This window comes from Abrus precatorius, unplaced genomic scaffold (genome assembly GCF_003935025.1).
Source record: "Abrus precatorius isolate BTA unplaced genomic scaffold, Abrus_2018 Scaffold7, whole genome shotgun sequence".
Classification (NCBI taxonomy): domain Eukaryota; kingdom Viridiplantae; phylum Streptophyta; class Magnoliopsida; order Fabales; family Fabaceae; genus Abrus; species Abrus precatorius.
The window spans coordinates 10,190,058-10,204,575 of record NW_020874417.1 but is presented as its reverse complement, the minus strand read 5'-3'; the positions used below and the strand labels follow the sequence as shown (position 1 = coordinate 10,204,575).

Below are 14,518 nucleotides of genomic sequence, written 5' to 3'. Positions count from 1 at the left end.
TTAAGTAAAAATTTATCATTTTCAACTTTATATATTGCAAGATTTATATTTTTCCAAGAGTTAAATCATTTGGGGAAGGCATTATTAGTTAAATCATACAGTATAATTTGTCAAACATATGACCGAACTTGGAGAATTGTTGTAAATATAAATGCTAAAAAAATAACATGCCTAAATTAGGCAATCATCTGCTAAAGCAAATTGCTGAAGTCAAGGATAATGTGAGCCAAATGAAAAATAAATAAATAAATCAATAACACTAAATGTTTATACATTAAAAATGGAATAGAAGAAATTGGAAAAGATAAATTCTACTGTCCCCGCATCGCACGGATATCCCATAGTGTTCTATCTATATACATATTATTATCAATTTTTCTAATGCGTGCCTTTGGACACATGATAAGAAATAAATAGTAAGTTTTTATTGAAAATTGTGGCAATTAATGTTATCAATGTATTGAATTTAGTGATATTATATGATTTCCAATAAAAAAACTTACTATTTATAGGTTCTTATTATATAACCATGGCACATGTTAGAAAAACCATATAAAGAAATATCGATAAACAAAACTTCAATTTCATCTTCACCCCAACTAATGGAGAATTTTGTCACTCAAGGAACCAGTTGTTTCCATCCTGCAACGAATTCAATGTTAGATAAATTCGGATCGAATCAATCAGATTTAATACCAGATAGCGTACCCATTTTAGCTTTACCTGTGACATGCTTATATTGCTAAGACCGTAGCAGACAACTTAAGAGACTAAAAGCTTCTAGACAAGAAAATGATCAATCATATGCTGTATAACATCTGCACCTTCTTTATGAGTGATTTGGTCTTTGACCTGTAAAATAGTCATTGTAAAGGGCTAAGAAAAACATATGCAGGTGAAACGATGTATGCAAAGAAATACACTATCGCGTCTGACTTGAAAATGTGCCATATCAGTAGGGTTTTAACTTAAATAGCGACGAATGATGATAAAGCCATATATCAAAATTTAAAGGATACGCACAAAGATACACATGGTGATGGCAAGGGCAGTGCAAGACACAGACCTGAATGATACTATGAGCAGCAAATCTATGTTTGCTATTGCGGAAGCTAACATCTACCTTTTCCCATGACACACGAGATAAGCCTTTTACAAGTTCCTCTGCGAGTGTTCATTCGAGTTAGAAATCTTACAACTTAAGAGAGAAGATAAAACAAGTAGTCCAAATTCAAGCAATGCATACAGGGCAAGATCAACAATGACAATAAGAACCAAGTCTAATCCTGTTAGATTGGGCTAGCTACAAATGTATCATGGTCTAACGGCACCCTAAGAAACATGCTCTCCTTTTAATTGGGGTTGTTTAATGCATACAAATTTAAATTTTGTATTTAGAGAAAATAATTATTTGAAGCACAAGATTATGAATTTCTTTTAAAAAAAATAATCATTGGCGTTGTTAGAATACCTAAACTTTTCTCACATATCTTGATTGTGTCTTTAGAGTAATTTATAGTATCTTATATGATCTCTTCAGAGTGGTTTCATATTTCATTATATTTCCTGTTTTATTTTGTTATTTGATTAGGATTAGTAGTCTATTGCTACAATAAATAGGGGTTAGTGCATTGTTTTTTATTAACATATCATCACACATCATAGATAAAATATTATATAGCAATTTAGCATTATTCAAGTCTGTTTTTTTCCCTTCTATCCCAACCTAAATCACTATAACTTCAATAAATATGATGTCTATCTGAAGATGATGGACAGAAAAATCCCAAAATTGAGTAAACACGCAACAGCAGTATTAGATTAATAGTATCTATAGTATTCTAGACAATATTGCAACTGAAAAGAAAAGTAAACATTTAATGAACAAAAGGATTAAGTTAATAATATCACTAGTATTCTACAGAAAACTCATTGGACAAAGGTTATATAGAAGCGGAAAAGCAAAGGAAGGTCAACCATGTAAGAGCACATGGTGTTGTGGAACACACAAAAGCTACAAAAAGTGAACTTCCAAGACCAAGAGACCATAGAGTTTTTAAAATGTACAAGACAACAACTTCAGATAAGGGGAAAACTACGTTGCATTAATTGAAAAAAATTAAAATGCAAACCTTCTATCTTGTCAGAGCTGTTATCTTCCACTATGTCACACTTCTCAGCGTCACAAGCCTTGCAGTGCTCTTCATATACAACATGTGGATATTTTTCATTGGCGGTATCCTTCCACTGCCAGCCAAATATTTTTACATCATCATATGGTAACAAATGATCCATTAAATGAGGCAGCATTAAAAATTTTACGTCAATAAATATACCTTAGGAAGTTCATTATCAATTCTAATGGATGATGTTCTCCAGCCAACAATATCTAAATTTTTATAAAGGAAAACCAAATAAAAAAAAAATGCAATGAAGAAAGCTGAATGCACCTAGAATTAGTAGAAAGAAGAAACGAAAAAGAAGGATACGATCATAGTCTACATTTGAATATGCAACCCGTCGTTTAAAAGTGCGCAATGCAGACCTGCACAAAGCAAGTCAGTGTCATTCAGAAGATATTGATCCTTTGAAGGAATCAACCTCAACAAATGCCTTACACAAAAAGAAGTTAAGAGGTAAGCAAAAAACATACATAAAATACAAATCACCATAGTCTTCAACCAGGCGTTCAAGCAAAGGAGGTTTTCCTTCATCATCATCAGTAAGGAAAAGATGCCGACCTGTTCTTCTAAAAATCAAATGGATAACACAACTTGCAACCTTCTCAAAAGCAGCTACCCCAAAAAGAAATGGAACCTGAAATTCAAAACTCAGTTACATGTTTAAATACCCAAATAGCTGAAGGTGATACAATCTTCTTTCATGAAAATATCCCTGATTGATGAGACACAGCCACACAAACGGATATCCCACTTGTGAATTTAATATAACATGAATACTTTGATGCAAATAAAAATGTTTTCACAACAACCTATCAGAAGAAATCCATAAATAATTATTCACTATAAAAGACAAATGTGACGAAGAAAGAAAGAGAAGGCAAAGAGGAAGAAATTATTTATACTGGAAAAGTTTAATGAGACTCCAACAGCATCAGGTTCATTTTGAACCTTCTTACCAAAGATGACGTAGACACGGCTCTCACACCAACACTGGTGCAACACGGCTTGGACACATGTCAGATACTATTCTGCAGGTGTTCAAATTTAAAAACATTTTTTTGCGGCTCGACACAGCTTGACAGGGTGGGACACGGCTTTGACACTAGAATTTACATTTTAAAAAAAAATTGGTTAAAACTTAAAAAGGTTAAAAAACTTCATCTGCACAAAAGTTCCCTCCTTTCCTTCCTTCCTTCATTCCTTTACATATTTCTGTTTTTGCATCGCAGTGTAGTGTTTCCTCTGCTCGCCATTCACCATTCTCCAGGCTTGTCATTCTTTGGTCAACTTTCATATCTATTCTTTGTCATATGAAACTTTGGCTCTTAGTATTTTTTTGTTAGGGTATTATATGAAAATTTTAAAGTCTAACAACTTTGCCTTGAGAAGATAAATAAACAAATCTTAATTTTTAATTTAAATTTTTGTCAAGTTAATCATATATATATATATATATATATATATATATATATATATATATATATATATATATATATATATGTCCGATGTCCGTGTCAGAGTCGGTGCTTCATAGGTTTTGTAGCATATGGGTAGTTGTGGGATGATGGTCAAGATTTTGTGAAATTGACGGATAGTTAAGTCTAGAGTTATCAAGCAAAGTAAACAGATCTACAATTAAACTGAAAAATAAAAAATAGAAGAAATATTTTTAAATGAGATTTTGAGATCTAAAAATATGTCAAATGGAGGGAGGAACAATACTTTGGTTCTTATGTACAAGAACAAAGATGATAATCAAAATTATGGAAACTATAAAAGGATTAAACTATTAGTCACACTGTGAAATTGTGGGGAAATGTGATTGAACATAAAATAAGGAAAAAACTGAAATTGCACAAGGTCGGTCTACAATAGAAGATATATATCTTTTACAAAAGATGATGGAAAAATATCGTTACAAAGAAAAGAACTTACATATGATTTTTATTAATTTAAAAAAAAACATATGATCAGGTACTAAGAGAAGTGTCATGGAAGGCTATAGAAACTAAAATGGTCTGTGTAGTATATATTTAAGCTATACAAAACATGTATGCGGAGGTAACTACATATATGAGAACTTTTTGAGGCATATCTATGGACTTTCCAATAGGAATAGGTTTACATTAAGGTTTTACTTTGAACTCTTACTTGTTTAATCTACTCTTAAATATGCTTACAAGTGACATACAAAATATTATCTCTCAATACATGCTTTTTGCATATGATATAATGTTGGTTGAGAATTTGAAATGAGGTAATGTTAAACTCTAGCTCTAGATGGAGACTTTATAGTCTAAGGATTTCTGCTTAAGTAGAAGTAAGATTGAGCATATGCATTATAAGTTTAGCAAAAAACAAGATAAAGATCATGTATTGAAAGTTAAATTGAAGATGATATTATACCACAAGTTTTTAGTTTCATATTATTGGAATCGAATATGCAAAATGATGGAATAATTAATGAAAATGTTACTCACAATGGTGGTAAAAGTGCAAAAAGACATTATGAGTTATTTGTAACCATAAAGTACATATCAAACTGAAAGAAAAGTTCTACTGTACTGCAATACAATCATCCATCTTATATGGTAGAGAATGTTGAGGTTTAAAAGAACGACACGACAAGAAAGTGAGTGGCAGAAATGAGAATGCTAATGTGGATGAGTGGATACACAAAAAAAGTTAGGATACGAAATGATAAATTACAGAAAAATATTGGAGTAGCACCTATAGTGGAAAAAATGACTGAAAATCATTTAAAGTGGTTTGGTCATATGCAAAAAATACTTTGGGAGACACTAGTAAGGAGAATGGATTGAATGACTCTTAGTCCAGTAAGAAAGGGTCGAAAAAGATGCAAAAGAACCGTAGACGAAGTTATTGAAAGAGACCTTTTAACTAACTATATTTCTAAAAATTTGATTTTTGATCGAATTCAATGAGGTCATGTAATCTATGTAGCCAACCTCATAGTGGGATAAGGCGTGGTTGTTGTAATTCTTGTTGTAGAAGAAAGGCCTAACTATTGCACAAGACGCACCCCTCAAAGCTTCAAAATTAGTTATACATAAGACAAGACATTAATTACTTGAACCTCCAGCCTGTTGATTAAAATCAACTTCCCTCTTGCGTAATAAAGTACTGTATGTATTGCATATGTGATCATTAAGCCTTGGCTTCCTTGACAGGTCCTAAGTTGCCTACTTAATGTATATACAATGAATCTGGACACCAAGCTAAGTTAGATTAATTCCATTGCCAACAGAACAGTTTCTGTAATCTCTTCCCTATCATTAGATTTGGGCAACAAAAGAAAATTTTAGGGTAAGATATCGATACCTGCTTATTGCCCCTTGACCCTAGATGTGGTGTGGCAACAGTTATGAAATTCATAGCCTCCAAGCCAGCTATTGTACCCACCAAGTCCAACTTACATTCGTTATTGCATGAGTCCTCCATGGATCCTTTTTCAGGTGGCCTATACAGCCTTCCAATAGCATATCTTGCTATTAAACCTCCCACTGAGTGTGCGATAAAGGAGATCTTGCGCATATTTGGCTTGGTTTTAATCACTTCAAGAACCTAATAGTTAAATTTGTTGTTAATAGCAATGATTTTGCATCCAATACGTTATGCAGGTACATAAAGATAGTCAGGACCTCCAATATATTTTTCCGGTTAACACAGATTCAATTGAACCTAAAATAAGACATGAAAATTATCCATCTCCAATATACATTCGAAAATGACAACAAACTTTAGGTTCTCTTCCCCCAAATGTAGAGAGTCTCAGATTTTCCCATCCAAAACATGGGAACATTATATCCCTTCAGAATGGGAAGACCTCATTTGTTTTCATATTCATTACTCATGAACATGTTATGAAAGCTACATGTGAAAGACCTTATTGTCTGTCATAAATATGATAACATTTATAACATCCAATATAATGACAAGATCAGGTAATATAATCTATTGATAATGAATCTAGAGAAATTAGAGAAAATTGACTTTCGCATGATATGCTGATTCATAAAACAGGTATCCTATATAGTCAAATACTAACCTCCTCTGCCAATCGCTCTCCCATTACATCCACACCATCTAGAGTCTGCATAGCCACGTTTCGTTCGCTGCCTGAGAAAGAAGATGGGGAAAAGTAAAAGCAAGCACAATATAAAAAAATTAAATCCCACTCTAGTATGCTGAAAAAAATGGTGCATTAAAGAGTCAAGACCTAAGAAATTAACATTCAAACATAATACAAATTATATAATCAATAATCAAAAACTAAGGTAACATTATTTTGAATATTTTCTCAATGAAAGACATCTTCTCTATAATCAATGAAAGAAAAAGGAGCTGCAAGTATATCATGGGATAAAACGCGTTAAACATTCAAGAAGTTATATCACAGTTGAGTTTGCCATAGCCATGCTATTATTCATTAAACAATCAGATAAATGCAAATGAAAGACAAGTAAAATCACCCTGAATGGAAGGCATTGAGGTATGTCTAGCTCAAAGCCAGCAATCCTAAGATGTCTGATTATGCTCTAGCTGAGAAATATAACTACTTCAATGAGAAACTAAGTACAACTAAAAGAGGATTTATACAATAAATCATCCATCAAAATCTTCTAGTCAGACAGTTTCATACTATCAACATCCCATGTTGACTACAAATATGGCCAAAGTATAGCTTACAAAGGTTAAGGCAATCATTATCTTACACGCAAGCTTTTGGAATTGAATTAGGCCAAGTCCAAATTCAAGATGATACCAAGAGTCTATTGCAAATCCAATATTGAACTACCCTTGATTGAAAAAAAATAAATAAAGCTTCACAGGATTTCCCAATGCAACTGATAAAAACAAATTATATATGTTGTGTTATTAATCAGATTATGCAGTAAAACTAAATAAAAGAGCTCAAGTTCTACAATGCTAAGGTAGGTTTCCCAGAGTAAACTCTCCTTAGCAAGACCCACAATATTCTTGCCTACCTCACTCCCACTCCCTTCTCTCCCCATATACCAGAATTCCCTTATTTTCTGGATTCCTTCCAAGTCACCTCCCCTCTAACTAACTAATCATTATTCCCTGGCCCCATTTTCTATCTCCTAGTATAGACTCTCCACACATTGGACTTTTGTAAAACTGTCCCTTCACCAGACACAGGCCCATCACCCTTCCTTATAGTATTTGCCATATTTGGCACCCTATCATTGCCCTCCCCCCCCCCCTCCTTTTTCAGCAACAGCCTTGTCCTCAAGGCAAAATGAAGGAAACTAACTTTGGAGCAGTGCTTCATCCTCCCACGTTGTCTCATCCCTAGTTCTAGCTTTCCACTTCACCAACCATTGCTTATTTCTCTGATCTCCTTGAACAATTTCTCTTGATGCCAACACAGTTTCTAGTTCTTCAATTTCATCCAATTCTGCTGGCAGAGAAGATTCCACAGCATAAATTCCCACAGCTTTTTTTAATTATGAAATGTGAAACACAGGGTGTACTTTAGCTATATCAAGCAACTTCACTTTATAAGAGACAGCTCCTAACTTAGCTATTATAGGAAAAGGACCATAATAGCGTGGAGCGAGTTTGGGATTAATCTGCCGTGCTACCGTTTGCTGTCTATGAGGGCGCAGCTTAATGAATACCCACTCACCCACATCAAACTCAAGAAATCTGCGCTTTTTATCAGCAAATTTTTTCATTTGATGTTGTGCACGAAGTAAATGATACTGCAGTTGTTGCAAAGCCTCATCTCTATCCACCAATTCTGCTGCCACAGCCTCAACACGTGTCTCCCCATGTGAAAACCGCACCAATGTGGGTGGTTTCCTCCCGTAAACCACTTCAAAAGGGGTCGTACCAGTGGATACATGAAATGTGGTATTATACCATAATTCTGCCCATAGAACTCAATGAGACCAAGTTTTAGGTTGGTATGAGACAAAACATCTGAGATAGGCTTCCAAGCACCTATTCACTACTTCAGTTTGGCTATCGGTCTCCGGATGATATGAAGAGCTCATCTTTAACTTGGTCCCTTGTAAACGAAATAATTCCTGCCAAAACAAACTCATGAACAAAGGGTTCCTGTCACTAACAATAAATTGCGGTATACCATGAAGCCGCACCACCTCTTTAGCAAAAACTTCTGCTACCTTCCTTGCTATATAAGGATGCTTAAGAAGGATAAAATGCCCATATTTAGACAATCTGTCCACCACCACCAATATAGCTTCAAACCCCTTTGATTTCGGCAATCCCATAATAAAGTCAAGAGAAATATCCTCCCAATTTCTATTTGGGATTGGCAACGACTGTAATAAACCGGCTGGAGAGGTTGCAACATATTTTTGGCGTTGACACACATCACACTGCTTGACAAAGTCCTACACCATCTTCTTCATACCCACCCAATATAAATTGGCAGCAATTCTTTTATATGTCGTCAAAAACCTCGAATGCCCCCCTACTGGAGAGGAGTGAAATCCAACCAAAATCGTAGGTATCAAAGTCGAATTTGCTGGTAGCACCAACCTGCCCTTGTATAACAATATTCCTCGCTGTAAACTGAACCCAGGACGAGAGTGAGCATCCTACAGTAAGTCGTGCTCCACCTGTTTCAAGAAAGGGTCAGATTCTTTTTCCTTGCTAATGTGTTGGTCCTGTAACCAAACGGGAAAAGAAGCTGCTTTAACTTGCCATCTTCAAACATTCTAGACAAGGAGTCCACAGCTTTATTCTTAGGACCAGGCTTGTATATAATCTCAAACTGATACCCCAAGAGTTTTGCTAGCCAATTTTGTTGGGCCACAGTGGTGATACGCTACTGTAAAAGATGCCCCAAACTCTCTTGATCTAAATACACTTTGAAACTTCTACCCAACAAATAAAGCCTCCAATGTTGCTCAGCTAGCACAAGTGCCATTAACTCCTTTTCATAGGTTGATTTGCTAATATTGTTATGTGACCTATGAAGCACCGACATTGCAAGAGGAAGAAGAGTCGGGTGTCGAACACGGATACAACACCGACACCCCTGGACACTGCTCGGACACGTCTCAGACACTTTTTTACAAGTGTCCAAAAATCAAAATACTTTTTTTGGCTGCGACACGGTGCAGATACGGCACAGACACAGCTGCGGATGGAAGACACAGTTTCAAAGCAACTCACTCCAGAAAAAATTCAAAATAAAAAAAAGTTAAAAGTTAAAAATGTTAAAAAATCTTTGAAACTCCCTCCTTTCTTCCTATTCCTTCTTCTGCACGTTTGCTTTCTATTCTCTGTGTTGGGTTTCTCTGCACATTCTTCTCATCCTCGACTTACCGTTTAAGTTTTTTCATCACTCCTCATCATTTGTTCCTCCAAGCAACATTAATTTTTGTCGTTTTTACTGGTAAAGTGTTTTTTGTTTTTTTTTTGCTATTCATCTTTGTTTCATTTTTTTTATTTCTATTCAGTATTTCCGTTTCTGTTTCCGTTTCCTTTTCTTTTTCTATTTTTGTTCCCAAGTTTATATTTATGTTCCACTGTTTCATTTTTTTATTTTTATTGTATTTTAATATAAATTTTTTATGGTAATTACATTTAATTTTTTTATATATTTATATATAAGTGGTGTCCTGGTGTCTTATATTTTAGACATCAGCCGTGTCCCAGTGTCCGTGTCGTGTCCGGTGTCCATGTCAAAGTCGGTGCTTCATAGTATGCGACAAAGCTTTACTGAAATATGCTATTGGCTGTCTATTTTGCATCAATACTGCCCCAATGCCCATTCTGAACGCATCACATTCAATTTCAAAAGGTAAAGAAAAATTGGGTAAAGCCAAAAGAAGAGTATTAGTCATGACCTTTTTTAATTCTTCAAAAGCTGCTAATGCTTCAAGACTCCAATTAAACCCCTCTTTCTTGGTCAACTCAGTAAGAGGTTTCGCTATCTTACCATATCCAGCAATAAATTTCCTGTAATACCCAGTCAAACCCAAAAATCTCCTTACTCCTTTAACATTCCGAGGAAATGGCCAATCAACTACACACTGAATTTTTGCAGGGTCCACTGATACCCCATGTTTAGAAATCAAATGGCCCAAATATTCTACTTGTCTACTCCCAAAAATGCACTTCTTTTGATTCATCACAAAGTGCTGACTATGTAACAACTCCAAAACAGCATGTAAATGCTCTACATGTTCTGTCCAGCTTTTGCTATAAATCAATATGTTGTCAAAGAAAACTAAGACAAATTTTCTTAATAAAGGCTTAAAACACTTGGTTCATTGTAGACTGAAAAGTTGCCGGGACATTTGTTAATTCAAACGGCATTACCAAGTACTCGTAGTGGCCCTCATGAGTTCAAAACGCCATTGCACTACCCGGTATAACATTGTACTGCTATGTTAACCTGTTTTACTGTGTTTAAAGACAACTTGCACCCACATTGGGCATGGATTTCTAGACATACTCTACTTTGCAAATACTTTGATATCCATAAACCATAGAGACCAAGGTTGTCAAATTGGGATTCAAATTGCAAATTAGAAGACTTGTTTTTCAAATTGTGGCTCAAACCGTGTCGCAAATCATATGATTCACATCAAAACTTAATATAACATATATAACTAACAAAGTAATACAAAAGCACAAATTCATTATCAATAATTAAAAAGGATAAATCTAAGAGCATTTTAACCTAATGAAACATCTCTATATTAGTAGCATTTTGAAGTCAAATAGTTCATTATATAGCCAACAAAGTGTCATGTACACTTCAAAATAACACAGCACAGAGCACAACACAGGACAAAGTTGAGAAATACTAGAATAAAGAAGGAAACCAGCAGGGAATATTAAGAATTAAGAGAAGTAAGAAAGAAATAAAAAGAAGTTAGCACAAAGTTTGTGTTGAGTAGGGTAGAGGCAGTCAGCCCTCAACAGCAAAATGTGGGGGGACCAACTGACCAGCCACAAGCAATGAAATAGTATAAGAAGCAGAGAACACACAGCATGTGCTGGGTGGGGTAAGAGGTAGAAGGTGGAAATTTTGAAAATTGAAGTTCCTTTTGGTTAATATTTGGTCTGGGCATCAATGAAGGGTAAGAATCGGCTGTTTTCTCCCAAACACAAAAGGAAATAAATAAAAAAGGTACTTTTAGGGGGGTTTTCACACTGCATTGCACACAACTGGACTTGTATTTCCACATAACCTGTGAGCACAAAGAATTGTGTGTTTGTTGGAACCACAATTCATGTGAATCAAGTGGCATTCCTGTGATACAGATTGTGATTCAATCCCATTTTTGATTTGCCGTGTGATTTGCATCGCTGGGAGGGAAACTCATGTTGAATCACATGTATCATATTGTGAATTGTACAATACTAACTACACCAATAGAGACTAATAAAGGGTGGAGTAGATATTTCAAAACAGAGACACTGTCCATTTGTATAAAATTTAAGATAGGAATTAGGCAGTGTGGATTAGATATTTTAAAAACACAAAAAAGTATCATCATTTTATATTAATATTATTATACCAAAAAAATAATTCTGAATCATAACTGACACAGTATATAGTCAATTCATTTAGAATCAGGAAATTTTACTAATAAAAAAAACCAACAAACACTCACTATTATCACACCCAATAAAATAAGCCTCATTTAAAGATGACAACTACATAAAAAGTTGTCTCATTCTTCTCTAGAAATGCCCTAATAAGGGAGGAAAGTAAAGAAAATGGCATACAGGTGACGTTGCTGATAACCTTCAGACAGGGGGCAGCTATATGTTTGTTACACAGGAACATGAAAACACAACATAGTTATCTTTCATAAATGACTACAAATATGAACATTTTATGCAATGAATAATGATGTAATATTTTAATAAGAATTGATATTCAGGCAAAAAAGCTGCAAGCATTTTAGTATCAAGATTACTAGTAATATATAGAAAGCAAGCTTCCCTCTTAATGCAAGAACATCCTCAGCTTCTCAGTTACATTCTTACTTAAGCACACAGAACTAGTTCTATGTACAGACACACACATAAATAAATAGAGAATGCAGAGGCCATGATATTCCTCCAGGATAACCAAAGACAACTCTTTTTAAGTTAAAAAACTAAACACTCCATTATTGACAATATTTCAAATTTCTCAGCACCTTTAACAACATCTATATAATTTGATTAGTGAATCATTAAAAGTTCACCATACCAAGACTAGTTATTCTAAATTGATAAGACACCACGTCCAAACTGTCTGATATCAAGGGACAGATGCAGCATTACAGCCACAGTAGCTTATAAGTACGAACTTCAAAAGAGATCAAAGGCAGACCGCAGACATACTATTGGTAAACTCTAGCTACTTACTTCAAAAGCAAAACAGCAATAACACAAATAAAATAATCTCTAACAAGTTACAACTACAATCTCGTGTTATGACCAAAGGGTACAATCGCACAAGCTTTTCAAAGAAAAGAAAATCAGAAAACAATGGTCCTTACAGTGAACAAAAACTTTATCAGGAAGCTCCTTAACAAACTGCTCCGCCGCAAACTTCCAATCCGTTGTACTGCCAAAACAAACAGTCAACAGGCGAATCAAGAGAAAAAAAATAAAAAATCAGTTAATTCCAACAAAATCCACACAAAGGAATCAGTTAACAAGAGTCAATTCAAACAATCACTTCACGAATACTCAAAATCCCACCCGAATAACAACACTCCAAGCCTTAAGATCAAAACAAACCCACAGCATCAGCATTTCATCAAAATCCAAACAAAGGAACCGTCAAATACCTTCCGAGAATTCCATTGACCATGACCACAAGATGATCCGCGGAGGAAGAAAGTGAGGGTTTGGCGCTCCAAACATCGCGACTTCCTTCTACCACGGACTCGGATGTGCACACCTTCTTCTCCTCCGCCATGGCGCAAACGAACCTCAGGAAGTCGAGAAGCTCAAAATCGGACGTGATCGCTACACACAAGGCAACAAAACTTCTCCAGTGAGAGAATTTTCCCGAGAAAATAGAAAAGAAAGCGCGAGAAAATAAGAATAAAGAGTTTGAAAAGGAACCTTGACGAAGCTTCAAAATTTAAACTGATGATTAGATTTTTGATTTTGAGTTATTTAAACGAAGAAAAGTTAGTTAGTTTGGTGCGGTTGTGTTGCGTGACTATTACCTGAGAGCGAAGGAAACTAATGCAGAAAACGATGGGACACGTGGCGGCGCCAGGAGAGTTGAGGGTCTTGAAAATTTTATTAAGAGGGGCAAAATTATGTGAACGGCACTGGGAACATCCTGCACTGATTTTACCAAGGAAGACATTAATGGGTTTTAGATAACGGTATCCATATTTTGGGGTTGCTTCCGTGGATCCAGCGATTTTGCGCTCAATTTGGGTTGCTTCCGAAAATATAAGGAAAGATAAAACAACTTATGTGATCATAGGAAGAAAGTTAAGAGCCACAGAGAGAACAGAATTAGGTACTAACATAATTGAGAAAGTTGTGTAGCCAACACAAGTCAACCAGAACCGTTTGATGTATGTTGTTTTATGAACGGTCATGATTCGTCACTTATTGGACACCAGCAGGTTTCTTATAAACTTGTATAAATTGCAAATTAGGCCAGCTATGAGTTTAATTTTGATATTGCGTCAATGTAAAGAGTTTTATTTTTTCAACTAAATTTATAATTGAGTCACAGTATAAATATCTCCTGATTTTACATAATAACATCATAGAATTTATCAATAAAAAATAGTTAGTTATATTTAAATTAAATTTATTTTATGCAGAAGCAGGTAAAAAATGTTCCGTGAAACTTGGAAGAGAGGCTTGCGAAAAGTAAGGAACATGCAGGATGGATGAATATATCCCTTCTGATGGTTGCGTATGCACTCTCTTGTTTAGTTGTTTACTCTACGGTAGCGCCAATTGGGTATATTTTCCTGTCGTTAATATGCGTTATTTGGGTGTGATTGTTTATAATGTACTCTTGTGCTTCTCCACCATTGATGTTGGAAGACCAAGTGTTGTTGGATTGAAGTTCAAAACTTGACTTGTGATGAATGGGCCAATACCTTATACATTGTTTACCCAGAACAAGCAGGAAGTTGCTTCCTTTAGAGGCTATGGTGTTTAATGCATTAATTTGGGTTTTAAGAGTCATGGGTTTTGTGATTCAACGAATTGCTTTAGGATTATCTTTCATATATTTGCTTTGACGGGATGCATTTTGGTACGGCAACGAGAAGCTTAAAAGTAACAACTTGAACACCAAGGCTAATTCCCTTGTTTTGTTT

At 35.0% G+C, this 14,518-nt stretch overlaps 1 protein-coding gene across 3 annotated transcripts; it reads right to left on the bottom strand.

Annotated features, from left to right (window-relative positions):
* Nucleotides 1-224: 224 nt before the first annotated feature.
* LOC113872685 (putative lipase YOR059C) lies at nt 225-13,525 on the bottom strand. Of its 3 annotated transcripts, none has more exons than XM_027510419.1 (12): nt 13,394-13,525; nt 13,007-13,187; nt 12,713-12,780; nt 6,253-6,323; nt 5,526-5,768; nt 2,654-2,817; nt 2,490-2,545; nt 2,337-2,389; nt 2,133-2,247; nt 1,067-1,164; nt 724-852; nt 225-642 (listed from the first exon to the last, which is right to left on the bottom strand). In XM_027510419.1, the coding sequence occupies exons 2-11, from the start codon at nt 13,135-13,137 to the stop codon at nt 781-783; spliced, it is 1,071 nt and encodes a 356-aa protein (XP_027366220.1). In that variant the 5' UTR covers nt 13,138-13,187; nt 13,394-13,525; the 3' UTR covers nt 225-642; nt 724-780. The 3 variants fall into 3 exon arrangements, with proteins under 3 accessions (XP_027366220.1, XP_027366219.1, XP_027366221.1); XM_027510418.1 differs by having other exon boundaries at nt 13,287-13,505; XM_027510420.1 differs by lacking the exon at nt 13,394-13,525 and adding an exon at nt 13,287-13,309 and having other exon boundaries at nt 13,007-13,207.
* Nucleotides 13,526-14,518: the final 993 nt, after the last annotated feature.